The 27,929-nt window shown below is 46.6% G+C and overlaps 1 protein-coding gene across 1 annotated transcript in view; it reads left to right on the forward strand.

Annotated features, from left to right (window-relative positions):
• The first annotated feature begins 3,570 nt into the window (after window positions 1-3,570).
• ITGB1 (integrin subunit beta 1) overlaps window positions 3,571-27,929 on the forward strand; it is a 37,058-nt gene continuing 12,699 nt past the window's right edge. The window contains exons 1-5 of the mRNA XM_073581684.1: window positions 3,571-3,944; window positions 21,164-21,230; window positions 24,032-24,117; window positions 25,384-25,600; window positions 25,690-25,860. Coding sequence (XP_073437785.1) covers window positions 21,164-21,230; window positions 24,032-24,117; window positions 25,384-25,600; window positions 25,690-25,860 — 541 coding nt within the window. The 5' untranslated portion in view covers window positions 3,571-3,944. The remainder of the gene's footprint in view (window positions 3,945-21,163; window positions 21,231-24,031; window positions 24,118-25,383; window positions 25,601-25,689; window positions 25,861-27,929) is intronic.

Below are 27,929 nucleotides of genomic sequence, written 5' to 3' on the forward strand. Positions count from 1 at the left end.
TTGGGGTTTCGCCGGCGGTCGCTTTCCTGAGGCTGCCTTGCTGTAGTTTTGCACAGGCGGTTCTTGCTCTATACTGTATAGAGAGTTTGGGGTTTCGCCGGCGGTCACTTTCCTGAGGCTGCCTTGCTGTAGTTTTGCACAGGCGGCTCTTGCTCTATACTGTATAGAGAGTTTGGGGTTTCGCCGGCGGTCACTTTCCTGAGGCTGCCTTGCTGTAGTTTTGCACAGGCGGTTCTTGCTCTATACTGTATAGAGAGTTTGGGGTTTCGCCGGCGGTCACTTTCCTGAGGCTGCCTTGCTGTAGTTTTGCACAGGCGGTTCTTGCTCTATACTGTATAGAGTTTGGGGTTTCGCCGGCGGTCACTTTCCTGAGGCTGCCTTGCTGTAGTTTTGCACAGGCGGTTCTTGCTCTATACTGTATATAGTTTGGGGTTTCGCCGGCGGTCGCTTTCCTGAGGCTGCCTTGCTGTAGTTTTGCACAGGCGGTTCTTGCTCTATACTGTATATAGTTTGGGGTTTCGCCGGCGGTCGCTTTCCTGAGGCAGCCTTGCTGTAGTTTTGCACAGGCGGTTCTTGCTCTATACTGTATATAGTTTGGGGTTTCGCCGGCGGTCACTGTCCTGAGGCTGCCTTGCTGTAGTTTTGCACAGGCGGTTCTTGCTCTATACTGTATATAGTTTGGGGTTTCGCCGGCGGTCACTGTCCTGAGGCTGCCTTGCTGTAGTTTTGCACAGGCGGTTCTTGCTCTATACTGTATAGAGAGCTGGGGGTTTCGCCGGCGGTCACTTTCCTGAGGCTGCCTTGCTGTAGTTTTGCACAGGCGGTTCTTGCTCTATACTGTATATAGTTTGGGGTTTCGCCGGCGGTCGCTGTCCTGAGGCAGCCTTGCTGTAGTTTTGCACAGGCGGTTCTTGCTCTATACTGTATAGAGAGCTGGGGGTTTCGCCGGCGGTCGCTGTCCTGAGGCTGCCTTGCTGTAGTTTTGCACAGGCGGTTCTTGCTCTATACTGTATAGAGAGCTGGGGGTTTCGCCGGCGGTCACTGTCCTGAGGCTGCCTTGCTGTAGTTTTGCACAGGCGGTTCTTGCTCTATACTGTATAGAGTTTGGGGTTTCGCCGGCGGTCACTTTCCTGAGGCTGCCTTGCTGTAGTTTTGCACAGGCGGTTCTTGCTCTATACTGTATATAGTTTGGGGTTTCGCCGGCGGTCGCTGTCCTGAGGCAGCCTTGCTGTAGTTTTGCACAGGCGGTTCTTGCTCTATACTGTATAGAGAGCTGGGGGTTTCGCCGGCGGTCGCTGTCCTGAGGCTGCCTTGCTGTAGTTTTGCACAGGCGGTTCTTGCTCTATACTGTATAGAGAGCTGGGGGTTTCGCCGGCGGTCACTTTCCTGAGGCTGCCTTGCTGTAGTTTTGCACAGGCGGTTCTTGCTCTATACTGTATAGAGTTTGGGGTTTCGCCGGCGGTCACTTTCCTGAGGCTGCCTTGCTGTAGTTTTGCACAGGCGGTTCTTGCTCTATACTGTATATAGTTTGGGGTTTCGCCGGCGGTCGCTTTCCTGAGGCTGCCTTGCTGTAGTTTTGCACAGGCGGTTCTTGCTCTATACTGTATATAGTTTGGGGTTTCGCCGGCGGTCACTGTCCTGAGGCTGCCTTGCTGTAGTTTTGCACAGGCGGTTCTTGCTCTATACTGTATATAGTTTGGGGTTTTGCCGGCGGTCGCTGTCCTGAGGCAGCCTTGCTGTAGTTTTGCACAGGCGGTTCTTGCTCTATACTGTATAGAGAGTTTGGGGTTTCGCCGGCGGTCGCTTTCCTGAGGCTGCCTTGCTGTAGTTTTGCACAGGCGGTTCTTGCTCTATACTGTATAGAGAGTTTGGGGTTTCGCCGGCGGTCACTTTCCTGAGGCTGCCTTGCTGTAGTTTTGCACAGGCGGTTCTTGCTCTATACTGTATAGAGAGTTTGGGGTTTCGCCGGCGGTCACTTTCCTGAGGCTGCCTTGCTGTAGTTTTGCACAGGCGGTTCTTGCTCTATACTGTATAGAGAGTTTGGGGTTTCGCCGGCGGTCACTTTCCTGAGGCTGCCTTGCTGTAGTTTTGCACAGGCGGTTCTTGCTCTATACTGTATAGAGTTTGGGGTTTCGCCGGCGGTCACTTTCCTGAGGCTGCCTTGCTGTAGTTTTGCACAGGCGGTTCTTGCTCTATACTGTATATAGTTTGGGGTTTCGCCGGCGGTCGCTTTCCTGAGGCTGCCTTGCTGTAGTTTTGCACAGGCGGTTCTTGCTCTATACTGTATATAGTTTGGGGTTTCGCCGGCGGTCGCTTTCCTGAGGCAGCCTTGCTGTAGTTTTGCACAGGCGGTTCTTGCTCTATACTGTATATAGTTTGGGGTTTCGCCGGCGGTCACTGTCCTGAGGCTGCCTTGCTGTAGTTTTGCACAGGCGGTTCTTGCTCTATACTGTATATAGTTTGGGGTTTCGCCGGCGGTCACTGTCCTGAGGCTGCCTTGCTGTAGTTTTGCACAGGCGGTTCTTGCTCTATACTGTATAGAGAGCTGGGGGTTTCGCCGGCGGTCACTTTCCTGAGGCTGCCTTGCTGTAGTTTTGCACAGGCGGTTCTTGCTCTATACTGTATATAGTTTGGGGTTTCGCCGGCGGTCGCTGTCCTGAGGCAGCCTTGCTGTAGTTTTGCACAGGCGGTTCTTGCTCTATACTGTATAGAGAGCTGGGGGTTTCGCCGGCGGTCACTGTCCTGAGGCTGCCTTGCTGTAGTTTTGCACAGGCGGTTCTTGCTCTATACTGTATATAGTTTGGGGTTTCGCCGGCGGTCGCTGTCCTGAGGCTGCCTTGCTGTAGTTTTGCACAGGCGGTTCTTGCTCTATACTGTATAGAGAGCTGGGGGTTTCGCCGGCGGTCACTGTCCTGAGGCTGCCTTGCTGTAGTTTTGCACAGGCGGTTCTTGCTCTATACTGTATATAGTTTGGGGTTTCGCCGGCGGTCACTTTCCTGAGGCTGCCTTGCTGTAGTTTTGCACAGGCGGTTCTTGCTCTATACTGTATATAGTTTGGGGTTTCGCCGGCGGTCGCTGTCCTGAGGCTGCCTTGCTGTAGTTCTTCCTCAGACTGCTCTCCCTCTTTCAGTACAGAGAGCTGGTGACTTCCCAGTGTAAACTGCGCAAAGAATGAAGATGTTACATCTTTTAACCGCTTGAGGGTTTTCAAACCTTGACGGGCCAGAACCCGCGCACTGAGAGCCGCGTTCACATTGCTGCGCGTTACGTTTACTTTACGTGTTGCTTTTTCTACGCGAAAGTCGCAGTGTGCACAGGCCCCAAGGGATGCCTGCAAAACTCAAGCCGCACACGTCCTCCATAGGGTGCCATGTCTAAACCAACCCAGACTGAGCTGCTGGATCTCCAGGAAAACAACAAATGTTCCTCTTCACTGACAGAGACCAGAGATGTGGAAACCTGGGAGGGAAAGCAGCGCAACAGCGATTTGTTTTTCAATCAAATGGCAAAACGTTTTCCCCTCTGGAGCAGCATAAGAATCCCGACCCCAGAGAGCGCGGGAGCAGCGGAACCATTGCGGCCGGTGCTGCCCCGGGACTCGGGCGCTGTGCGCAGGACACACGTGACGTCACCTCCCTGCTCCCTCCAGACGCCCCCCCTCGCTCCTCACCGCACCCACGTGTCCTGCAGAGTACCCGCCCCGTGCTGACGTCACGGGCATGGAATGCGTTTCCTGTGGCGCGGCGCGCGGACTGGGCAGGGTGCGGGACGTCACCGCGTAGGAGTCGGGAACCGTTAGCGGCGGTCGAGACGAGGCCAGTCACCGACAGCAGCGCCAGGGAGAGCGGCCGCAGCAGCCTCCATCTCCCCAGACACCGGGGCCGAGAGCACAGCCCCGTCTGCACCCAAACCTACCGGGCCGGGACTCCGCCGCCACCACCGAGGTGAGGCGCACGGTGCATAGCTAATGAGAGGAGTATATAGACGTCTGCAGTGAGGGCAGGGTGTATCTACCTCTGTATACAGACCCCGGCGGGGATTGTGCACTGTGTATAGTAACACCTGTGTGTACTGTGTATAACGCTCATCTATAGGGCTCTATGGATATACTGTAGGTGCAGTGAGGGCAGGGTGTAGAGGCTGTATATACCCCTGTATACAGAGCCTAGCGGGGACTGTGTATAGTAACACCTGTGTGTACTGTGTATAACGCTCATCTATAGGGCTCTATGGATATACTGTAGGTGCAGTGAGGGCAGGGTGTAGAGGCTGTATATACCCCTGTATACAGAGCCTAGCGGGGACTGTGTATAGTAACACCTGTGTGTACTGTGTATAACGCTCATCTATAGGGCTCTATGGATATACTGTAGGTCCAGCAGTGAGTGTGTATAGCGCTGTATCTAGTGGCTATAGATGTGTGCGATCATATACAGTGTGTGCACCCTACAATCAGTGCACGGCTCTATATACAGCCATATACAAGCTGTGACCGCTCTGTACGGTAATTACACATACAAGTGCTGTATACTCCCTGCAGTAGGTGCAGCTGACATCTGTACTGTCTACATGTATAGCTCTCTTCTACTGTAGGGTGTATACAGCTGTCACACATGCGTGTATGTAGAGCCCTGCAGCGATTGTAGGGTGTATACATTGCTATATACATTGCTACTGATTTAGGGTTTATATGTCAGTACTGCCTGTATGTATACCTCTCTATATAGTGGATCTAGCAGCTATATATACATGCTGTACTTTAGTGTGTATAGATTCCTGCACTGACTCCAAGCTTTACGTTGTGTGTGTATATATAATATATGTATAGTATGTGTGTGTGTGTATATATATAATATATGTATAGTGTGTGTGTGTAATATATATGAAAATTTCTATTGTGTTGTGCTATAGAAATAAAAATTCTGATCGTGAGACTTTTGGCTGGTAGGGTCAGGTTGGGGCGATGTTTTGTAGGCTTGTGTACGTTGTGTAGACTGGTAGTGAAGGGGTTATTCTCGCCCTTTGCACTTCAGGGGTATATAATGATGCCCTGCCCATAGTGTACAAGCAGTGATCCATCCTGTTAGTTTCTCCGCTCCCCTCGCCCCCTGACTTGGCGGTGATACAGGGGGCATTGTGTCCATGTGCAGACACATTATATTCTGGTCGTCCTTTCCTCCCCCCAGAGGCAGCAGGGAGTTTCCCTGTAGGAATGTGCAGTGGGAGGGAAGCACAGGACATCCTGGGAGTGGTAGTGTGCAGGGAGGGCACAATTAGACCTTCGCTCTGGTCTGTACAGTGTTTATTTATAACACAAGACCACCACAAATACACACATGGCCGAAGCCAGAAATACCCACCCTGGTGTTGTCCCTGTGTCCCCTTCTTCTGATCTTGTAGATGAGGCTGGTTCTGGCACTGGCTGTGGAGGCATCTGCTGTGTATGTGGCGGATACAATGTAACAGCATGGACCTGATATATAAATATTTACCCTTTTGTGTATATTTGTAGCTTTTCATGTCTGAAGATCCTTTTGTATTCAGGATTTTATTATAATTTCCAACCTCTGGCTTTAACTATTCGTGTGAAACTAGAAGTCTTGGCATAGCACGTGCCTTTTCAGGGCATGCTGAGAGTTGTAGTTTCACTGCAGCCGGAGAGCTACAGGTTGTCTATATTATTTCCTACTTTTGTGAACGATTGCCATCTTGACGTGTGGTTATTGTAATTCCATGTAGGCTTCCTGGTGTTCTTCGCTCCTCCTGGTTGTTACTGTGCAGATCAGTGGCCTCAGGAGCTGATGTGTCAGCACTTGTCTGGCTTTTTTTTTTTTTTTTCTCTTCCCCTGTAGGTACGTTTTTTTTTTTTTCTGGTTTCCTTTGTCTTCAAAGTTTGTTCAAAAACCGATGTGGCCAAGTAGAAGTAACTGGTTATGGTACTACAGTAATTTACTAACTTGTAGTGTTGCAAGAAATGTGTAAATTTGTATCTTGTGGCTACTTTCAAAGCTGATGCACCAGGACTGATCAGCTTGATTATTACAGGTTATTTAAGGCTAAGTGCAGACGTACTTTTTAGCCCTGCGGATTTTTCTGCACAGAATTGAAGAAATCCGCAGGTCAAATGACCTGCATTTTTCCTGCGGATTTCTTCCATTTTTCTTGCGGTTTTCCCCTGCGGATTTGGAGAATGGAGCAGGTGGAAAACCGCACAAAAGAAGTGACATGCTGCATATTTTGAACCACAAGAAAACCGCGCAGAAAAATCTGCAGCGTCTGCACTGCGTTTTTTTTTTTTCAATTGATTAACATGCTACTGTACATCACAATGCGGATATGCAGCGTTTCTGCGTGGTAAAATCTGCTGCGGATCCGCTAGATATCTGCATCGTGTGCACATGGCCTAACACACACTGATAAGCACACACCACACTGAAAAAACAGGATGCTGAAACCAACTTCAGCATCATGAAGAGAAACAAAAAGCACAGTCTTAAAAGCACCGAAGACTCATATTACCCCCCCTCCAGAATGCGGGAATCTTAATGTATCCTCAAGTATCACATTTTATTCATAAATGTTAAAATCACAAATATTTCTAAAAAAAATCTACAATTACGTGCATAGACAGATGACAGAACCACGACCAACCAGATAATAAAAGGTATGTGTATATACCTTTATATATAATGTTTAATTTTTTTTCTGAATAAAAATCTATGCTACATCAACGTCCTCCTTGTACATTGTGTTATTGTAAATGTTAAATTGTCCAAGCCACACTTTGATTTTGTTGTTTTCCAGGAGCTTACTGAAGCATTTATTGTAGTGATCTTTCTCATGGTTGTTTCTTTAATGTATAGTTCATATTTTCCAAAGCCTTGTTACAAAATAGAGCAAAAAAAATTATAGTTCAAGCATTTCTGACATTGATCATGAGTCAAGACTTTGCACACTTGAGTTGTGTATACACTGCATCTTTTTCAGGTGGATTCTGCCTGGAATCCACCTAAAATAGGGTTCCGAAAAAGTTAAAAATAACGAACATAAGTGCAGCAATGTCATAACAATTTGCTGTGCACATGTATCAACTTTAACTCCTTTCAGAGGACCTTTCACCACATTTTACATGTTGAACTAGACACATGATGTAATTGCTGCAGAACAAAATAAAAGGTGGGGTTTTTTTGGGTTTTTTTTTCCCACATTGCAGACATACTTGCAATCAAGGAATTTGGCACCAAATTAGTTAGTTTTTGTTTAAAGGGACTATCGGGCCTTTTTTTTTTTTTTTTTGCTATGAGGCAAAGCAATTATTGGTAGGTTGCTAGCTACCTGCCTATCCTTGCATGAGCCAATCTGTCCTGACTGACCACTCCTGGCTGCGATTTTCCTACTCCCTGTGTCACTCCGACAACAAAGCAGTTTCTTCACCTCCGCTCTGTTTTGTCTGTGGAGTGTTACTGCCGATGTCATATTGATAGACAGCTGGCTCCATGATGTATTATGCTGTGACTGCTGTCAGTCAGTATGATGTTGGCAGTGAAGCCCCATCGACTGAGTGGAAGATCACGAACTACTCTGTTAATGTGACATCACAGGAAGTAAGAGAATCACCGGGAGAGGCTGTTGCACGGCATAACGGGCAGGATTTCAGATAATTTTCAACAGTAGTGTGTACTACTTGTGATGCTGACCAATGTTAAGCAGACAGTGACACTGGAGATGACCCCCCCCCCCATGGCTTAGAGTAGGTTTCTCTGTGTGGGATGTAGGTATACAGCTCTGAACCCCTGGTCTAACCTCCTGCATGATTAGAAGGCGCTGGAAGACTAACACCTTTATAATATGTTCATTATATATCTCACACAGGAGTAACCTGCTCTCCTCTCACTGCAGAGAGATTTACAAGGTGCATTGTGTGTTCACATACATAAGTGTGATACTGACATCTTTCAGCTCTGGTTTCTGGCCAGGCAGTGTTGGGGATGGGGGCAGTATAGCAGAGGTGACAGTGCTAGGAGAAGAGATGATCTGATGGAAGTGTTTGTAATATGGTATAACTAAACTCTATTGTGCTGCTCATCCCTCACACTGGCAGTCAGGACCTTGTTGTACACATGGCACTTTCTAATCATGCAGGAGAAGAGATGAAAGCTTGTATCCTTATATCTCACACACTGAGATCCCTGCTCTAAGCTATGGTGGGTGCGTGTTCTTTTGAGATGAGCGAATATTTTCGGTTCCCCGTTTATTCGGCAAGCTATAGCACTTGCCGAATAAGCTGCGTAGGGAACCCGGCTTCCTGGATCGCGCCAGCTGAACAGATCACCTGTTCACAAGAGACAATAAAAACGCAGCAAAACTTGCTTTTTGTAAACTGCTTATTTACTTCCAAGAAAGCAGGTTTCGCCTGCAGAAAAAACGCAGTGTGTGAACATAACGTATAACAGTTAATCCAAATGAAAAGATAATAATGTAACCAGACAACAAAAGGAGTGTGCTAGAAATCAAATTATGAGCAAATTGCAAATAACGCTTTGCCAAGTCCATGTTAGTTGCACTTTTCAAATCTGTCCATGCAGTCATTATATAATGTTCCTTATGGTTTGTCAGCATGGAGTGGCCTTTTTTACTTTGCAGTTTTTCGGAAGACATTCATGAGAAGTACAAGTATTCTTGCAAAATAAGCAGATTATCATTAGGAGTAAGCAGAACTCGCCAATTTCAGTGGGACCGGGTGACCATCTGATGTGTATGGGGCCTCCTGACTCTTCTGACTTCCCAACAGCCCAGAGGAGTCTGACAGCTGGATCCTCAATGGCCGACCCTTGTTTACTAGGAATAGAAGCCGCTGGTGGAGTCTGGCAGCGACTTTGTTCTCGCTCCATGTTGAAAACAAATGAACGTTCGGCTAAGCTGAGCGCAGGTGTATGGCGGGAGTCAGGAAAGATGTCTCTGCCCACATTCATGAGTATGGCCTGTATAAGAATCAAAATGTATAGTTTATCTCACACAGATAATTCAGTTCAAATTATACTTGGGTCCTGGCTCATAGTTATTCAGTAGGAAGCCACGTGCTTTATCGCCATGCACCAGGTTCCTGATGAGTCAATGGGAGCATGCACAGATACAGTGTAATGCATGGGGGGACAGTAAGGCTGAGTCTATGATGAGCTTGAAAGTGGATTTTATGTCAGTGGTATCTCGGTTCTCCTGGGCTCTAATAATACAATCTAAAAACAAGCAAACCTTGCCTGTCGTGCTATTTATAATATAATACTGGTGTCCTCTGTGAAAGAGGTCCTATGGGCCCCTAATCAAAAGCAAGTGGGGCTGTCAGGTGAAATATTGATGACCTAGCCTTAGATATAAACCTACCTAAAGAATGAGCTGTTCTGCAGGACGAAATGAAAAAAAAACAAAAAACGTCGGATCACACAGCTGAATAATGAAAAACAATTCTTCTTTATTTAACACCATATTAAAAACGTGTAGATATATCCACAAATGGGTAAAAAAGCAGAGTCACATTCTTACGCGTTTTTAATATGGTGTAAAATAAAGAATTGTTTTTCATTATTCAGCTGCGTGATCCGACAACTTTTTTTTTTTTTTTTCCTCTCATTGTGATCCGACGATCAGACGGAATTTTTTGGATCGCTGCTGGCAAATTCAAGGCTACCAAGCACATTGACACGGTGAGGCATTCCGTTTTTCCCTGCATTTTTTTTCTGTTTTGCAGGACGTGGCAGCCCAGGACGTGGTGGCCCAGGACGTGGCAGCTGCACCGTTCAGAGTGTTTACATCTGACAGCTGCTAGTGAAAATAAGTCAGTGGCCTTGGAGCCCGGCTGAGAGATCTCCACCAATCTGATGTTGATGACCTATTGAAAGGATTGGCCATCAGTAGTATTTGACCGGGCAACCCCTTTAAGGCCGGTTTCACATTCGCGCTTTTGAGCGCAGCGACGGCCTGCGCACGGCCGCCGCGAAGCCCCACCCCCTGCCCCGCCTCCACCGGTATCTCCGCCTCCGGGCGCATGACGTTGCATGCGTCGTGCGTCCCCTATCTTCATCACAGAGGGCACAGGCCGTGCGCAGTCTGCGCACAGTCTGCGTTTGGCGGCGCATGCGTCCTTTTGACGGTGTGCCGAGCACAACCAAAATGCAACAGGTTGCGTTTGGCGCTGCTCGGCGCACCGTCAAAAGGACGCATGCGCCGCCAAACGCAGACTGTGCGCAGACTGCGCACGGCCTGCGCCCTCTGTGATGAAGATAGGGGACGCATGCAACGTCATGCGCCCGGAGGCGGAGATACCGTTGAGGCGGGGCTTAGCGGCGGCCGTGCGCAGGCCGTCGCTGCGCTCAAAAGCGCGAATGTGAAACCGGCCTAACCATGCAGAAAAGTGCTTCGAGTGGGTTTTTTAATTTTAACAAAATGAGCCGCACATTCAAACTGTGGCCACTAACAGAACCGAGGATAAAAACAACGAGCAAATGCCCTGCACTAGGTAAATGAATAGTACGTGTAAATATCATGGGGGGCTTGGGGTACTTCCAATAGTGTTCGCTATGTTATTTTTACCCTGTAGTAAGTAAATGGCATTTGCTCATTATGTTTTTATCCTTGGCTCTGGCTTTTTTTATTTCTTTCGTAATGCTGCTTCTTTGAAGTCCTATTGCTAAATTGCCAGAATAAAATACTCCACGATGTATATTTTGAAAAATGAATAGCCAGTGACTCCAAAAACGCCAAACTCCAAAATGCTGCGTATGGAGACCGTTCAGTACTTGCTACAGAGGTCACAGGAGATTTCACATTAAGAGTACAGTCTGACCTACCGGCAGAATGTTATACAGCCGGAGGAGCTGAGCAGATTGATACATAGTTTTGTGGGAAAAGATTCAGTATCACTTGTATTTTATTCATTTAAATGTCTGGGCATTTTTTGCTTTTGTCAAGGGGGCAGTACTATTGATCAGGACCACCCACTTGGCTGCTAGTTCAATGTGACAATGTGTCCCTTTTTATGCAGATTCTGCACAACTGTTCACATTCATTTGAAAATTTCCTTGTGGATTTCCAGTTGTGCTTTTGATATATGTCGCATCAGTAACATTTCAGTTGAAAATGACTGAGGTTAAAGGAGTTGCCCACTACTCTGACAACCCTCTCTCTATCACTATATTTGCCCCATGTAAAATAATAGCTGCAGACGCTGTTTGAGCGAAGATGGGGCTCGCTCCCCAGGGGAGCAGGTGCCGACATCGCAGTGTAATGGACAACTCCTTTAATCCTTCTGCAAATTGGCAAAATGCATACAGATTTTTGTCACAGAAATACGGTAGGTTCTGGATTTTTATCAGATGGGTTAAGGTAGGCTGAGTATATGAATTAAAAATTACTGTAGAGAACCAGAGTGATAATTTCCTATTGATCTATTCTGTTTTTGAGTGGTTATTGGCTGATATAAGACCATCAATGTGTTTTTTGGACTGAGACACACTTTTCGCAAGAAGGAAAAAACGCTTGCTAAAAAAAAAGTTTTCTATTCTGGAGTCCGAAGGCAGTTTCCTGTAATCGAGGAGAACACTGACACCAGCAGGGCTGTGGAGTCTGTATAAAATGGACCAAGTTCGACTCCTAAAATATACAATAAATTGGGTACAGTAGTTCAGTGCAGGATGTGCTGTAAAAGTTTCTTAAGAATTTGGGAAAGTTATTAACTGTCCTATAAATGTCTTCTGTCCCTGATCTCAGGATCTAGGCTTTTAGGTGAGATGAATCTGTGCTGCACTTTATGTACATGGTTAGTAGGGACCAGTGCTGTGGAGTCATAGATGAGATGAATCTGTGCTGCACTTTATGTACATCCTCAGTAGTGACCAGTGCTGTGGAATCATAGATGAGATGAATCTATGCTGCACTTTATGTACATGCTTAGTAGTGACCAGTGCTGTGGAGCCGTAGATGAGATGAATCTGTGCTGCACATTATGCACATGCTCAGTAGTGACCAGTGCTGTGGAATCATAGATGAAATGAATCAGTGCTGCACTTTATGTACAGTCATGGCCAAAAGTTTAGAGAATGACACAAATATTAATTTTTACAAAGTCTACTGCTTCATTTTTTCTAAGGGCAATTTGCATATACTCCAGAATGTTATAAAGAGTGATCAGCTTAACAGCAATTACTTGCAAAGTTGCAAAGTCAATATTTGCCTAGAAAATGAACTTTATCCCCTAAAACACATTTCAACATCATTGCAGCCCTGCCTTAAAAGGACCAGCTAACATCGTTTCAGTGATTGCTCCATTAACACAGGTGTGGGTGTTGATGAGGACAGGGCTGGAGATCAATCTGTCATGATTAAGTAAGAATGACACCACTGGACACTTTAAAAGGAGGCTGGTGCTTGGCATCATTGTTTCTCTTCTGTTAACCATGGTTATCTCTACAGAAACACGTGCAGTCATTATTGCACTGCACAAAAATGGCCTAACAGGGAAGAGTATCGCAGCTAGAAAGATTGCACCTCAGTCAACAATCTATCGCATCATCAAGAACTTCAAGGAGAGAGGTTCCCTTGTTGCCAAAAAGGCTCCAGGGCGCCCAAGAAAGACCAGCAAGCACCAGGACCGTCTCTTAAAAGTGTTTCAGCTGCGGGATCGGGCTACCAGCAGTGCAGAGCTTGCTCAGGAATGGCAGCAGGCAGGTGTGAGTGCATCTGCACGCGCTGTGAGGCGGAGACTCTTGGAGCAAGGCCTGGTCTCAAGGAGGGCAGCAAAGAAGCCACTTCTCTCCAGAAAAAACATCATGGACAGACTGATATTCTGCAAGAGGTACAGGGAGTGGACTGCAGAGGACTGGGGTAAAGTCATTTTCTCTGATGAATCCCCTTTTCGATTGTTTGGGACATCTGGAAAACGGCTTATTCGGAGAAGACCAGGTGAGCGCTACCACCAGTCTTGTCTCATGCCAACTGTCAAGCATCCTGAAACCATTCATGTGTGGGGTTGCTTCTCAGCCAAGGGAATGGGCTCTCTCTGTCTTGCCTAAAAACACCGCCATGAATAAAGAATGGTACCAGAATGTCCTCCAAGAGCAACTTCTCCCAACCGTCCAAGGGCAGTTTGGCGATCAACAATGCCTTTTTCAACATGATGGAGCACCTTGCCATAAAGCAAAGGTGATAACTAAATGGCTCAGGGAACAAAACATAGAGATTTTGGGACCATGGCCTGGAAGCTCCCCATATCTTAATCCCATTGAGAACTTGTGGTCAATCATCAAGAGACGGGTGGACAAACAAAAACCTTCAAATTCAGACAAAATAAAAGCATTGATTTTGCAAGAATGGACTGCTATCAGTCAGGATTTGATCCAGAAGTTGATTGAGAGCATGCCAGGGAGAATTGCTGAGGTCCTGAAGAAGAAGGGTCAACACTGCAAATATTGACTTGCTGCATTAACTCATTCTAACTGTCAATATAACCTTTTGTTACTCCTAATATGATTGCAATTATATTTCTGTATGTGATATAAACATCTGACAAACACACATAAAAACCAGAGGCCAGCAGATCATGTGAAAATATAACATTTGTGTCATTCTCAAAACTTTTGGCCATGACTGTACATGCTCAGTAGTGATCAGGGCTGTGGGGTCATAGATGAGATGAATCTGTGCTGCACTTTATGCACATGCTCAGTAGTGACCGGTGCTGTGGAGTCATAGATGAGATGAATCTGTGCTGCACTTTATGCACATGCTCAGTAGTGACCAGTGCTGTGGAGTAGGAGTTAGGGAAATTCCTGTCGGCAGGAGAGAAAAATGAATAAAAACCCGACGTGAGGTTCCCCCTCCTTTTCATAACCAACCAGACGAAACTAAAGGGCCTGTTGCACATAGCGATATCGCTAAAGCGTCACCGATTTTGTGACACAGCGGCGATATCGCAACATGTGACGCTCGCCTCCAACCGGCCCCCCCTGCTGGCTATTGCTGATCATGCGAGATTGGCCTGGTCCATTTCTCGTCGTCCTGCTGGCACCGACGAGCAAGCCATGGACGTGGCTCCCGACTGTAAACTACTGGGGAATGAATGGAGTAGAGCGCTGACTCGGTGATGAGCGGTGACGTCACCGCTAGTTACTGAGCATGCGCCGGCTGCTCCTATTCATTCCACAGTCAGGAGCGGCTGTGTTAGCAGCGCCCCGGCTGTAAATATATTAACCCCCCAGATGGATTTACGCCGTGGGACGTGACTGAGCGCCGGACAGGTAATTATAGATTTATTTTATTTTCCCTTTTTCAGAAGATCAATGGCTTTGCTAAAGGAATTACCAGTCTAATAAAGATTCTAAAAATGTGTGTTGTATTATTTCATTAAAATAATGTATTCTTATTGTGTTTATTTAACTCTTTACTGTAGGATTAGTAATGGATCGGTGTCTTATTGACACCTCTCCATTACTAATTCGGGCTTAATGGCACCTTATAATAGAAAGGTGCCATTAACCCCCTTATTACCCCACTTGCCACCGCTACAGGGCAAGTGGGAAGAACCGGGCAATAGATGTGCCTTTTCTGGGCAGCTGGGGGCTGCTGTTTTTAGGCTGGGGCGGGCCAAGATCAATGGCCCCTTACCAGCCTGAGAATATCAGCCCTCAGCTGTCGGCTTTAGTTAGGTTGGTTGTCAAAAATAGGGGGGACCCCAAGCTGTTTTTTTTTTTTTTTTTAAATTATTTACTTAACTTAAAAAACCAGCGTGGTGACCCCTCTATTCTTCACAACCAACCTGGCTGAAGCCGACAGCTGAGGGCTGCAGCCCCCAGCTGTAAGTTTCGTCTGGTTGGTTATGAAAAGGAGGGGGAACCCCACTTTGGGTTTTCATTCATTCTTCTCTCCTGCCGGCAGGGCAGGAGAGCTGAATGTCAGCCGCGGTCAGCACCAGCCGCCAGGAACAGCGCTTCCAGAGTGCTCGCGCAACCACGCTGGTATCTAAGGTAGACAGTGGGTAACTAAGTGACGCACTTGCTTAGTTACCCAATATTTACATTGGATACCAGCTCCCAGCGTCGCTGATCGTTGGTCTCCCGCTGCCACACACAGCGATGCGCGCTGGCCAGCAGGAGACCAACGATCAAAAAACAGCCCAGGACATTCCTGCGCGATCAGCGATACCCGGCGGGGGGCTGGTCGCTGATGCCTGTCACACACAGCGATATAGCAGCCTGTGACGTCACAAAATCAGCGATCTCGATGTGTGTGACGGGGCCTTTAGTGTGATCGGTGCTTGGCATGAAGAAGCTACCAGGACCTGCACATCACTAAAGCTTGTATGGATGTGATCAGTCATATGCCTGGAAGAAAATTAAACAGTGGTATTGTATATACAGTGTGTAGGCTGCAGCAGAGGTGTGATTGGATGTAGCAGATTTTGTGTGTGTGTATGTAGCAAAGCTCTGTGTGCAGTAGAGTTGAGTGTGCTTATACGGTGCATGCAGCAGTGTTTGTGTGTGTGTGACGAAACACATTACTAATAGCCATATTCATCTCTTCCCTGGTTGCCTAAAGCATATTACACCTCTCTATCCACTTAAGAAATGGCTTTCTTCCATTACACAGAAAATCGTCATCTTAAATTTAAATAAAATCTGCACCACCAGGAAACGTGGATAAGATTTCCTAAAATGTCATCTACAATGCTGGTAGTGTAATAGGCTGCACGTTTTCTGTCTGGAAACTCTAGGCAGAAGATTCCCTGCACATCTGACTTTGTGAGCGTATCCCAGTGATCGGACCTTGTGGGGGTGCCACCTGCGTGTTCTAACCTGTAGTTGTTTTCCATTTTTGTTGATGCAAGATAACCATTTCATTTCTGCTCTGTGGTATATTTGCAGCACTCCATTGGGATTTGCTATCTGTCATCATGCCATCTAGCACCAGAGCGTAATGCGACCCAAGGAACTTGTGTAATGTTTCCACTTTTTAGGTTGACTGCGCTGTGAATTAGTTGTGGATTTGCCGCACTGATTTTTACAGCTGATGAACCACACCAGACACTGATGTAAATGTTTGTGACAACTTTTTACACTTTCTATTGTATCCGTGCTCTGCGTTTTTGAGCTGCTCACTTTTTGGGGGGTCTTTTGATGAATTTAAGGAAACAGATTTATATGATTTGCAGGCAACTAAAGGGACACGCAAAATAAAACAGTTCATATTGTTAATTTTTAACAGAACTTGTCTGCTTTTAACTTGATAAGTGATGCAGATTTTCAAATCCACAGAATGTCAATTGTGTAATATTTTTCAGTCTTTTGTAAAGCGGTTAAACTAATCGACCGTGTGATTCTTCAGGCTGTTTCTGGATGGAAGCCTCTCTCTTTTTGATACATGCATAAAGGACACGGTCAGTATTTAACATGAGTGTCTGTAAGCCAAACCCAGGAGTGGGTGATAAATGCAGAATTGGTGACGTGTTTCTATTACACTTTTCCTCGGATTGTTCCACCCTTGGTTTTGGCTTACAAATACTGATGGGAAATACTGACCAAATACTGAATGTGTGAATGAGGCCAAAAGTAAAGTCCGTCGGCTAAACAACGAAAAATACTGTTGGCGTTTTGCTGTAGTAAAAGTTGGCGGGTACACCGGCATCTAAAAGATGGTGTGCACAGATTTTTCCATGAATTCATGACCATTTACTAGAGAAATTCATGGCAGGTTTGTAGAAAATACATTTGTGTGTGCCAGGGATCTTGCTTTTCATGACAGCCAAAATATATCGCGTGTGTGTGGAGTATTCCCTGCTGGGTATGATATTATTATTATTATTATTTATTGTTATAGCGCCATTTATTCCATGGCGCTTTACATGTGAGGGGGGTATACATAAAAACAAGTACAATAATCTTAAACAATACAAGTCATAACTGGTACAGGAGGAGAGAGGACCCTGCCCGCGAGGGCTCACAATCTTCAAGGGATGGGTGATAATACAGTAGGCGAGGGTAGAGCTGGTCGTGCAGCGGTTTGGTCGATCGGTGGTTACTGCAGGTTATAGGCTTGTCGGAAGAGGTGGGTCTTCAGGCTCTTTTTGAAGGTTTCGATGGTAGGTGAGAGTCTGATATGTTGTGGTAGAGAGTTCCAGAGTAGGGGTGATGCGCGAGAGAAATCTTGTATGCGATTGTGGGAAGAGGAGATAAGAGGGGAGTAGAGAAGGAGATCTTGTGAGGATCGGAGGTTGCGTGCAGGAAAGTACCGGGAGACGAGGTCACAGATGTATGGAGGAGACAAGTTGTGGATGGCTTTGTATGTCATGGTTAGGGTTTTGTAATGGAGTCTCTGGGCAATTGGGAGCCAGTGAAGGGATTGACAGAGGGGAGAAGCTGGGGAATAGCGGGGGGACAGGTGGATTAGCCGGGCAGCAGAGTTTAGAATAGATTGGAGGGGTGCGAGAGTGTTTGAGGGGAGGCCGCAGAGCATGAGGTTGCAGTAGTCAAGGCGAGAGATGATGAGGGCATGGACTAGGGTTTTTGCAGATTCTTGGGTGAGGAATGAACGGATGCGTGAAATATTTTTGAGTTGAAGTCGGCAGGAAGTGGAAAGGGTTTGGATATGTGGTTTGAAGGAGAGATCAGCATCAAGGATTACTCCGAGGCAGCGAGCTTGTGGGACTGGGGAGAGTGGGCAGTCATTTACTGTAATTGATAGGTTCGTAGGGGGGGTCACGTGAGATGGGGGAAAGATGATGAATTCTGTTTTGTCCATGTTGAGTTTCAGATATCTAGTGGAGAAGAAGGATGAAATAGTGGACAGACATTGAGGGATTCTGGTTAGTAGGGAGGTGATATCTGGTCCAGAGATGTAGATCTGTGTGTCATCAGCATAAAGATGATACTGAAAGCCATGAGATTCTATGAGCTGTCCCAGGCCAAAGGTGTAAATAGAGAACAGCAGGGGCCCTAGGACTGAACCTTGTGGGACTCCGACAGATAGGGGGCGAGGTGAGGAGGTGGTGTGTGAGTGGGAGACGCTGAATGTCCGGTCTGTTAGGTATGATGAGATCCAGGAGAGGGCCAAGTCTGTGATGCCGAGGGATGAGAGGGTCTGTAATAATAGGGAATGGTCCACTGTGTCAAAGGCAGCCGACAGGTCCAGGAGGAGGAGGACAGAGTAGTGTCGCTTGCTCTTGGCAGTTAAGAGGTCATTGGTGACCTTAGTAAGGGCAGTTTCAGTGGAGTGGTGTGACCGGAAGCCAGATTGTAAGCGGTCGAAGAGGGAGCAAGAAGAGAGATGGGAGGACAGTTCAAGGTAGACGTGTTGTTCCAGTAGCTTGGAGGCGTATGGGAGAAGTGATATAGGGCGATAGCTAGATGCAGAGGATGGGTCAAGAGAGGGCTTTTTGAGGATAGGTGTGATGGAGGCATGTTTAAAGCTTGAGGGGAAAACACCAGTTGTTAGTGATAGGTTGAAGAGATGGGTTAGGGTTGGGATGAAGACTGTGGTGAGGTTTGGGATGAAGTGGGATGGGATCGGGTCGAGTGCACAGGTGGTGAGATGTGATCTTGAGAGTAGAGTGGAGAGTCGATCTTCTGTAATGGTGGAGAAGTTGGTTTTGAAGGTGGAGGGCTGGGAAGTCGGGAGGAAGGGCTCTGGGGGTTGTTGACCAAAACTGTCCCTGATGTTATCAATTTTCTGCTTGAAAAATGAGGCAAAGTCTTCAGCTGAGATGAGTGGGGAGGGAGGAGGTGCTGGGGGGCGGAGGAGAGAATTGAAGGTGTTGAATAACTGTTTAGGGTTGTGAGACAGGGAGGATATGAGAGATGAGAAGTAGGTTTGTTTAGCTGTGGCGAGTGTGGTCTTGAAAGTAGTGAGGGACTGTTTGAATGCGATGAAATGCTCGTTGGAGTGGGATCTTTTCCATCTGCGCTCAGCAGCCCTGGAAGCTCGCCTCAGCTCTTTGGTCAGGCTGGTGTGCCAGGGCTGTCTGTTGATTTTGCGAGTTTTGGTATGTGTAAGTGGGGCAGCGGATTCCAAAGCTACAGCTATTGTGGTGTTATATAGAGCGGCAGCGTCATCCGCATTGTGTAAGGAACTTATATCTGTAAGAGGGAGGAGGGATTCGGAGAATGAGTGTAGGTCAAGGTGTTTAAGATTCCTGCGAGGGTGTGAAAGTTTGTGGGGTGGGGATTGTAGACATGGAGTGAAGAGGGAAGAGAATGTGAGCAGGTTGTGGTCAGAGAGAGGAAGAGGTGAGTTAGAGAGGTTAGATAGGGAGCAGAGGCGGGTGAAGATGAGGTCCAGTGTGTGGCCATCTTTGTGGGTGGCTGTAGAAGACCATTGAGTGAGGCCGAAGGAGGAAGTGAGAGATAGAAGTTTAGTGGCAGCTGAGAGGGAAGTGTCAATGGGGATGTTGAAGTCGCCCATGATGATAGTAGGGATGTCCGCGGAAAGGAAATGAAGTAACCAGGTGGTGAAGTGGTCAAAGAAGGTGGTGGCTGGCCCTGGGGGGCGGTAGATGACAGCCAGTTGGAGGTTGGAGGGGGAGTAGATGCGCACAGAGTGCACCTCAAAGGAAGGGAGGGTAACAGAGGGTGGCAGTGGGATTGGGGTGAAGGAGCAGGTATCTGACAGGAGAAAACCAACTCCTCCACCATGTTTGCTGCTGGGGCGGGGGGTGTGAGAAAGGTGGAAGCCGCCATACGAAAGTGCAGCAGGAGAGGCTGTGTCAGAAGGGGTGAGCCAGGTTTCGGTGATGGCGAGGAAGGAGAGTTTGGTAGTAACAAAAAGATCATGGATGTAGGAAAGCTTGTTGCAGACAGAGCGAGCGTTCCACAGAGCTCCAACATCTAACATGATATCTCCAACATATACCGCTCTATATAGTGGAATGTGTCGGCCATCGTCCGTGTGATATACAGTTGTTTTTTTGTGTGTTCTAGTGATTCTGGCATTTTCCGAAAGGACACGGTTTGGGCATAAACTGTGTATATGGAGCCAATGGACAGGTTTGGTGTCTGCTGAGGGGTTTCCTGGCACCTCCAAAACTTTAGTCACACTGAGAAGTCTGTTGTAAGAGCAGACCCTAATGGTGTATTTTAGATATGATACATGTCCATGACCCTGTGATTCCTCTGTGAAGACCCCCCTGTCCCACTGAATATGCAGTGTATGGGGGGGGGGGGCGCACCTCCTGCTGGGGAGGGGTGGGGGCGACTTCTGTTGCTTTGCAGCAGTCTGAGTTCTGTGGTACGCTTTCTATATGGTGACTGTCCGTGTACCCGATCCACACATGCAGCAGTGCAGGAATAGTCCCTGGAGTATGATGCACGTGTGTAACACACTTATCAGGGCTTGGTTACTCTTCACACTAGTGGTGTAGCGGTGGACTGTGAAGCCGGCCCCTGGAGTGTTTGCTGCCGGCCCTTATATGGGAACATTGTGGGGCAGGAATCTCTTCTTCCTCTCTTCAGATGCTTGTGTGGCTCGGGGAGCGCTGCTGTCAGGAGTCTGCCTAACATCTGCTTTTTTTAGGATTACCAAAAATGGGGACCTGCTAACAAACACACTGGGTTCACATCAATATGAAGGAGCTGGAGGTTTCTCTCCACTTCTGTGGTGTGCAGACTGCAGAACCGGAGATACTCTTGTTTCTTGCCTGATTTCTTTCTTTGGTGACTCCTTTCTCGGGCACTTACAGGAAAACTCCACTTTGGAACAAAGATTTACAATAAAGCTTCGGGCCCAGAGTTTTACCAGCAGTGTTCTGTGCTATATTTTAGCACACAAGCGTCCAGGCTCATGATATAAATGTGAATTAATCTGTGAGCGTGTTCTATTCTTAACACTGTAAGTTCCTACCATGACGTGATGAGCCCAGTATTGTGGAGCTGGTAGACTCTGAACATATCTGGGCACTTTGAGACTTTAGCATAAGGGCAGTACAGTATTATGCTTGTACGGGGTGAATGGATATTGTAGGGCAGTCCATGGCACCAGGCAGTATATACAGAGCACATCCATCTGGGGCGTGGTGCTAGCAACACCACTGTATTGTGGGATGTAAGATGGTCATAGAAAAGTAAGGAACATGTGCTTGATGAGGGTGCTTAGAATTGGGAGTAAATCTGTATACTTTGTTTTGTAGATGGCCCGTATCCTGATCATTGTGGGGCTGTGTATGTATTCATTGTCATACATCAGTGCACAACAGGGTAAGTCTGCTGTTTTACTTTGGAAATGCTACATGAATTGCTCCTCGGCTGCACTTTCTGGATGTCTGTGTATTGTGAAGGTCCCTGTGTTATAATGGTAAATTTAAAGGGAACCTGGCACCAGGTTTTCTCCATATAAAAGACCAGCACCGGTACCCCCTTATATACAGCATTCTAGAATGTGTGTATATGTCACCAATCCGCTGTACGAGGCAAAAGAAAAAGCACCTTTAATTACTCGCCTATGGGTTGGTCCGATGGGTGTCTCTGGTCTTTATCCGGCACTTTCCCTCTTGCTCTACTTTCTTAGCGATCGCCGTCCTCCTTGCTTCGTGTGGATGACCTGTCCTACGTCATCCACACAGTGTCCTCCGTTGTGTTCCTGCACAGACGTACGTCTCTTCTCCGGTGAGGACAGATAAAAGCACTGCAGTGCGCATGCGCGCGAAAAGGCCAAAAGGCGCTGGCGCATGCACACTACAATACTTTGCTCTGCTCTCGGCAGGGCACAGAAGTACGCCTGCGCAGGAATGCAATGGATGGACACTGGATGATGTAGGATGCATCATCCTCAGGAAGGAGGACGGCGATCACAAGGACAGGAGGCATGGGAACAAGACCAGAGATGCCCATCGATCTGGACCACCCTATAGGGTGAGTGTAATAAAAACTAGAGCGCTGTATATGAAGAGCTTACAGGTGCTGGTCCTAGTTTATATGGGGAAAACCTGGTGACCGGTTCCCTTCAAGCACTCAGAAGTCATCTTCTAGAGACAATCACTGGTTTGTTGGTGGTTCTGTTGGCTTATGCACAGTTCTTTCAGGATTTGCCAATGTTCAGAAGTTAGTGTCCGACCATACTAAAGTGATCCTGTGCGGTCACCTTGGAACCCGATGTTATAGTGTATATGTATATAGATAGATCCCTCTATCTACACAAACTATAGTATCTGGCTCAGCATAAATGAGTGCATCCAACAGATTTGGGAGAAAACCTTTAGTTTCTTTTAGAATCAACATTTTCTGTGGGATACCATACTGCAAAATCCCTCCACAAATAAGGACCATTCATTCCAAACAATATTTGCTATTTTGCAGTCCCCAAAATGTAATTTTCATAACATTTTTCATTCAAGACCATGTGGCAAAAATGAGTACGCCCCCAAAGAAAGTCTTAAAAACAAAGCCAAAGTTTTTGTTAATCCAAAGCTCATTAAGAATTCAACCACAGGTAAGTCTAATTATTCATCACAAAGGCGTCCAGCAGACCGTTCACGCTAAAGGGACGATACTTCTCAAAGAAAGTCCATTCCCATTTCATGGAACTCTAGTTGTCGTCATTCTCCATCCAGGCTCTAAAAGAGGTCGTTCTCGAAGAATCATACATGGTAGATGTAGCTATATGTCACCAACCTGTTTGTTCCGAGCCTAGAAGACTAAAAAATCACAGGTCATACAGAATATTACATGTAGTAGTCATGAAGTGGGGTGTGATCCGTTTTGCCCAGATTAGTTGATGCAAAATGAAGATTTTCTAGTTAGAGATATCTAACAAAATGTTCAAAATTGTCAAGTGAGATATTGATCAAGATGATGCTTAAGATTTCTGTGCGTCCTGCCTTGTAGTAGATTGTATGGAAGAGGTCTAAAGGCCCTTTTACATTTAGCGATGCACCAGCGATCCGACCCGGTCAGGATTGCTGGTGCATCGCTAAATGATCGCTAGTGAGCTTTCACACAGATCTCGCAGCGACACAGCGCACGATACTCACCTTTCACACACAGCGATCCTGACGTCCTCCCGTCCGCCTCCACGCGTCGCTCGTCGTCACAGCAGGAAGCCCCAGCAGGAAGCTGACGACGAGAAATGGAGCCGGACATTCTCGCGCGATCAGCGACAGACAGCGGGGGAGCCGGTCGGAGGCAAGTATCACACATAGCAATATCGCTAGCGATATCGCTATAACGTCACAAAATCTGGGACGTTATAGCGATATCGCTAGCGATATCGCTATGTGTAAAACCCCCTTAACCTGCCCTGAAGGGGGTGATTAGAGGAGACAAGCCAGGCTGGTCTGGGGGAAGAGTGTCCTGCTGAGCTAGTGCTGGATCACTTACATATAACAAGCTGCAGGATAAAAAATGCTTTTATAAAATACTGAAATGTCAGATTGGACCAACCTACAATTTGTGCAATGATACTCTCCCGTCAGGACCGTCCTATCTTCTGACACGCCAGAAAATTCATCTCTGCTGGGTGAGGAGCAATATTTACTGATTCCAGCAACCAGTAATCTTTCCCATTACTTGGAAACCAGCGATATATGTCCAGTATAAGGGTTCCTTTACACTTGCCGTGTTTTTTGCGGACCCAATAGATTTTTATGGGGCCGCAAAAACGGCCCTCAAAAATACATTGGAGCGCCATATGGCTATGAGGGCCGTATATACGGCTGTGAAAATATATCGAGCTTGCTCTATATTTTTCACGGCTCACGGACACGGCCTCCATTTAAATCAATGGTACCACAAAACAACGGTAGCTTGTTTTTACAGCGCACCGTATTTGCGGATCGCCGTTTTTTTTTCCCCTCCCAATTTTTTACAACAGGGAAAAACGGTGATCCTAAAAGGTTTTTTGCGGCCCGTTTTTGTGGGAGACCGCAAAAATCACAGTAAAAACGGGCCGCAAAAAACCTGGCAAGTGTAAAAGAACCTTAAGCCGACCACTTCTGGGGTGGTCTCCGTGATCTGTTTTTACTGTAATTACTGTGATTAGTCTGGTTTCTCTGTGTTTATAGGTGGAACTGAATGTTTAAAAGCAAATGCCAAATCATGTGGAGATTGTATACAAGCTGGGCCAAACTGTGGATGGTGCACCAAAGTGGTAAGTAGGGATGAGAAAAGCCGGTGCTAGGCGGCATTAATAACGAGCAATATGCAAACTGCATGGGGACCTAACAAGAGTTTCTCGCCATACAACTTGCACCAGCCCATGTGATGGAGCCTTTTAGACCTTTGCCCCGACTAGTAATATCGCTGATCAGTGATAAAAGGCTTATTGTGCTATAATGTCTTTTGCGGATGACTTGGGTTTGAACCTTTCCTGTTCTGTAGGATTTTTTTACGGTTCTCCTCCCTAAGTTATGGATGTATGGCTGTCGGTTTACCAATTAATTTTACATTGTAACAGAGGAGACTGTAACACTTGGGTCGTGTCTCACTGGTCTGGGTTTACATGTAGTTTCTCCAGCATGGTGATTGTGTGAATCCCCTTTTTTTGGAGACCTTAATGGAGATGCTCTGTCCCACCAGAAGGTGTGGAAGTTGCAACCCTCCACCATTTTAGCTGTAACATATTGAAGGGGAAAAAAGAATCATACGCCACTTTTTTTACATGAGATAAACTATCAGCATGCTTAAAGTGAAGATCTAGTTTTTAACTTCAATCATCACATTTATTACATTGGCACGTATGATGTACTCCACCTGGAGTGTTTTGTGTAGACACTTTTTTTTTTTTTTTTTTTTTTTTTGTTCCTCATTCGACAAGGGCTGTCGCTAGAGATGCTTCGTGTTTTGGTAAAAAGAAAAACAATGAAAATTAAGCCAAAATGGTTACAAAATGCACCATCCAGCATGAGCAAGTATAACACTAAATGCGGTGCATCTATTCTAACGCTAAAATCTTAATTTAAGATCTTAAATCTGCCGCCGTGTTAAAATTTTATACTGATTTAATTTCCAAATCTGTTTTTATAGCAACCAATCTTTTTTTTTTTTTTTTTTTGATACTGTGGTCGAAGTAGTCTTCTTAATTTTAGTTTTAGCCACCACTAGAGGGAGCTTACTACATGCAATTTTTCTAGAAGGTTAGCTCCCAAGCTTCCTCTAGTGGTGGCTGCAGGAGGACAGAATGTCATCATTCTCTTCGGTCAAGGAAACAGATTTGGAATTATGTATTAGAAAATGGAGTTGAAGACTGCTGCAAAATATATTATGTAATGAGCAGTATTTCTGCATCCATTTTAGGATAAAAATGGTTTTCCAAGGTAGTCAATAACGATGCAAGCTTTTACTTGATCTGGCTAAAGCTTTTTCTTTAAAAACCTGAAGAAAAAGTAACAAATGCTAATGTTTCTTTTTATTGTAGGACTTTTTGCAGGAAGGAGAACCAACGTCTGCTCGTTGTGATGACTTGGCTGCATTAAAAAGTAAAGGATGCCCTGAAGAAAGTATCCAAAATCCCAGAGGCAGCAAGGAAAAGCTAAAAGATAATGCCATAACCAATAAGGCCAAAGGAGAACGTATGGATCCTGCGAACATCACCCAGATCCGGCCCCAGCAGCTCCGATTTGAGCTGAGATCCGGTATGTAGCCGCGGTCGCTTCTTGTGAAGTTTCTAGACTGGGTGAAGTGATCATCCTCGTTTTATCTATTCTCTATTTTTCTTGTGTAGGTGAACCCCAAACATTTAATTTAACCTTCAGACGAGCAGAAGATTATCCTATTGATCTGTATTATCTTATGGACCTGTCCTACTCCATGAAGGACGATTTGGAGAATGTGAAAAGCCTCGGCACCGCGCTAATGAGGGAAATGGAGCAAATTACATCAGATTTTAGGATAGGTAAGGCCAAAGCTGTGACACGAGGGCAGAAGCCGTAGTATGTGACTGTAGAACGGATCAGTGCCACGTATCTAGGTATGGGGTGGGATAATGCATGGCGCAGTGGTTAGCACTGTTAACCTTTCAACGATGGCTTCTGGGATTCCTTCTAAGGGCAAGACCAACAATGGAGTTTGTTTGCCTGCGTTTTCTCCGGATGCTCCGGTTTCTTCCCTCATTCCCATGACATTCTTAGAATTTCCGTGGCCTATGATAGTAGGCCTAGTGTGTGAGATGGAGAATTATACTGTCCTACTTGTTGCATGGACAAATGTGAGAACAATTTGAACAACGCCCTGGGAAATGCTGGTGTTTACATGGACAACCAGAAATATATTCAGGATTCGAATCTTGTGTTTTGTGCCTGTAAATTTGGAAGGACAGACAGAAGATAGGAAGGAGCTCTTTGCTCATATTGTGGCTGGCTTATCTGTACTTTCTCTTAATTTGAATAGATGTGTCTGAGGTTTCGGCAGTTCCTTACTATGCAACTTTTAACTTTGTGTGTACAAATTCTCTTCAGTTTCAGCTGGAGATTTAAATTATCTGTCTATGTACCTGCAGATATCTTGCTCTCTGCCGGTCTCTGGCTATCTTCTGCGCGTGCGTGCTCTCTGCCGCTCTCTGGCTATCTTCTGCCCGCGCGTGCTCTCTGCCGGTCTCTGGCTATCTTCTGCGCGCGCGTGCTCTCTTCCTGTCTCTGGCTATCTTCTGCGCACGCTCTCTGCCGGTCTCTGGCTATCTTCTGCGCATGCGTGCTCTCTGCCGGTCTCTGGCTATCTTCTGCGCGTGCGTGCTCTCTGCCGGTCTGTTTCAGGTGGAATGAAACGTGATTGACACGAGACACTCTGTACAACATAATGAAATGTGCACCCTTTATGCACTGATGTGAAACTCACCAGTAGGACTGAATGGGCTGAATTCTCCGCTGCCTGTGTAATGATCGTGCTCTACAGATTCTGAAATATTGAATTGTTGAAAGCTGCGAGCCTATTGTAGAGACTTGGGGGAAACGTTTTATAGACTGCCTGTTTTGTACAGAAATTGGTGACGTTTTTATGCTTTACACCAGGGGTCCTCAAACTTTTTAAACAGGGGACCAGATTACGGTCCCTCGGACCGTTGGAGGGCCGGAATATAGTTTAAAAAAAATTATGAATAAATTCCTGTGCACACAATAGGCAGCACAGCTCCCCAATAGACAGGTAAATGTCCCCAATAGGCAGCATAGGTCCCCAATAGGCAGGTAAATGTCCCCATTAGGCAGCACAGGTCCCCATTAGGCAGGTAAATGTCCCCATTAAGCGGCACAGGTCCCCAATAGGCAGGTAAATGTCCCCATTAGGCGGCACAGGTCCCCATTAGGCAGGTAAATGTCCCCATTAGTCAGGTAACTGTCCCCATTAGGCGGCACAGATCCCCATTAGGCAGCACAGGTCCCCAATAGGCAGGTAAATGTCCCCATTAGGTCCCCATTAGGCAGGTAAATGTCCCCATTAGGCGGCACAGGTCCCCATTTGGCAGCACAGGTCCCCAATAGGCAGGTAAATGTCCCCATTAGGCAGCACAGGTCCCCATTAGGCAGCACAGGTCCCCAATTGGCAGGTAAATGTCCCCATTAGGCAGGTAAATGAGCCCAATAGGACCCAGCGTTAAAAAAAAAAAAAAAAAAAGTACTCACCTATGTCCCCCGCTGCTCTGAAGAGGCGCCCGCTCATCTCAGTCTTCTTCCTACACAGGCGGCGTGACGTCATCAGGCCGCGCAGGCGGCGTGATGATAATCACGCCATCTGTGTGCACTGTGCTCTGCTGCATACGGAGGGCTGCGTAACGCCTTTCCTCGGCGCCTCGTCCCGCCCGCGATTACAGGGCCCCCCGGCATTGAACTGCAGTGCAGTTCATGAGTTCATTGTCGGCCTGGCGGGGGGCCGGATAAGTCCTTGGCGGGCCATAGTTTGAGGACCCATGCTTTACACAGATGCCACTACTTTTTTTTATTTTTACAAAACATTGGCTAGGCTTGGCAGCCG

This window comes from Dendrobates tinctorius, unplaced genomic scaffold (assembly GCF_039654945.1).
Source record: "Dendrobates tinctorius isolate UK_male_01 unplaced genomic scaffold, ASM3965494v1 ptg000070l, whole genome shotgun sequence".
Classification (NCBI taxonomy): domain Eukaryota; kingdom Metazoa; phylum Chordata; class Amphibia; order Anura; family Dendrobatidae; genus Dendrobates; species Dendrobates tinctorius.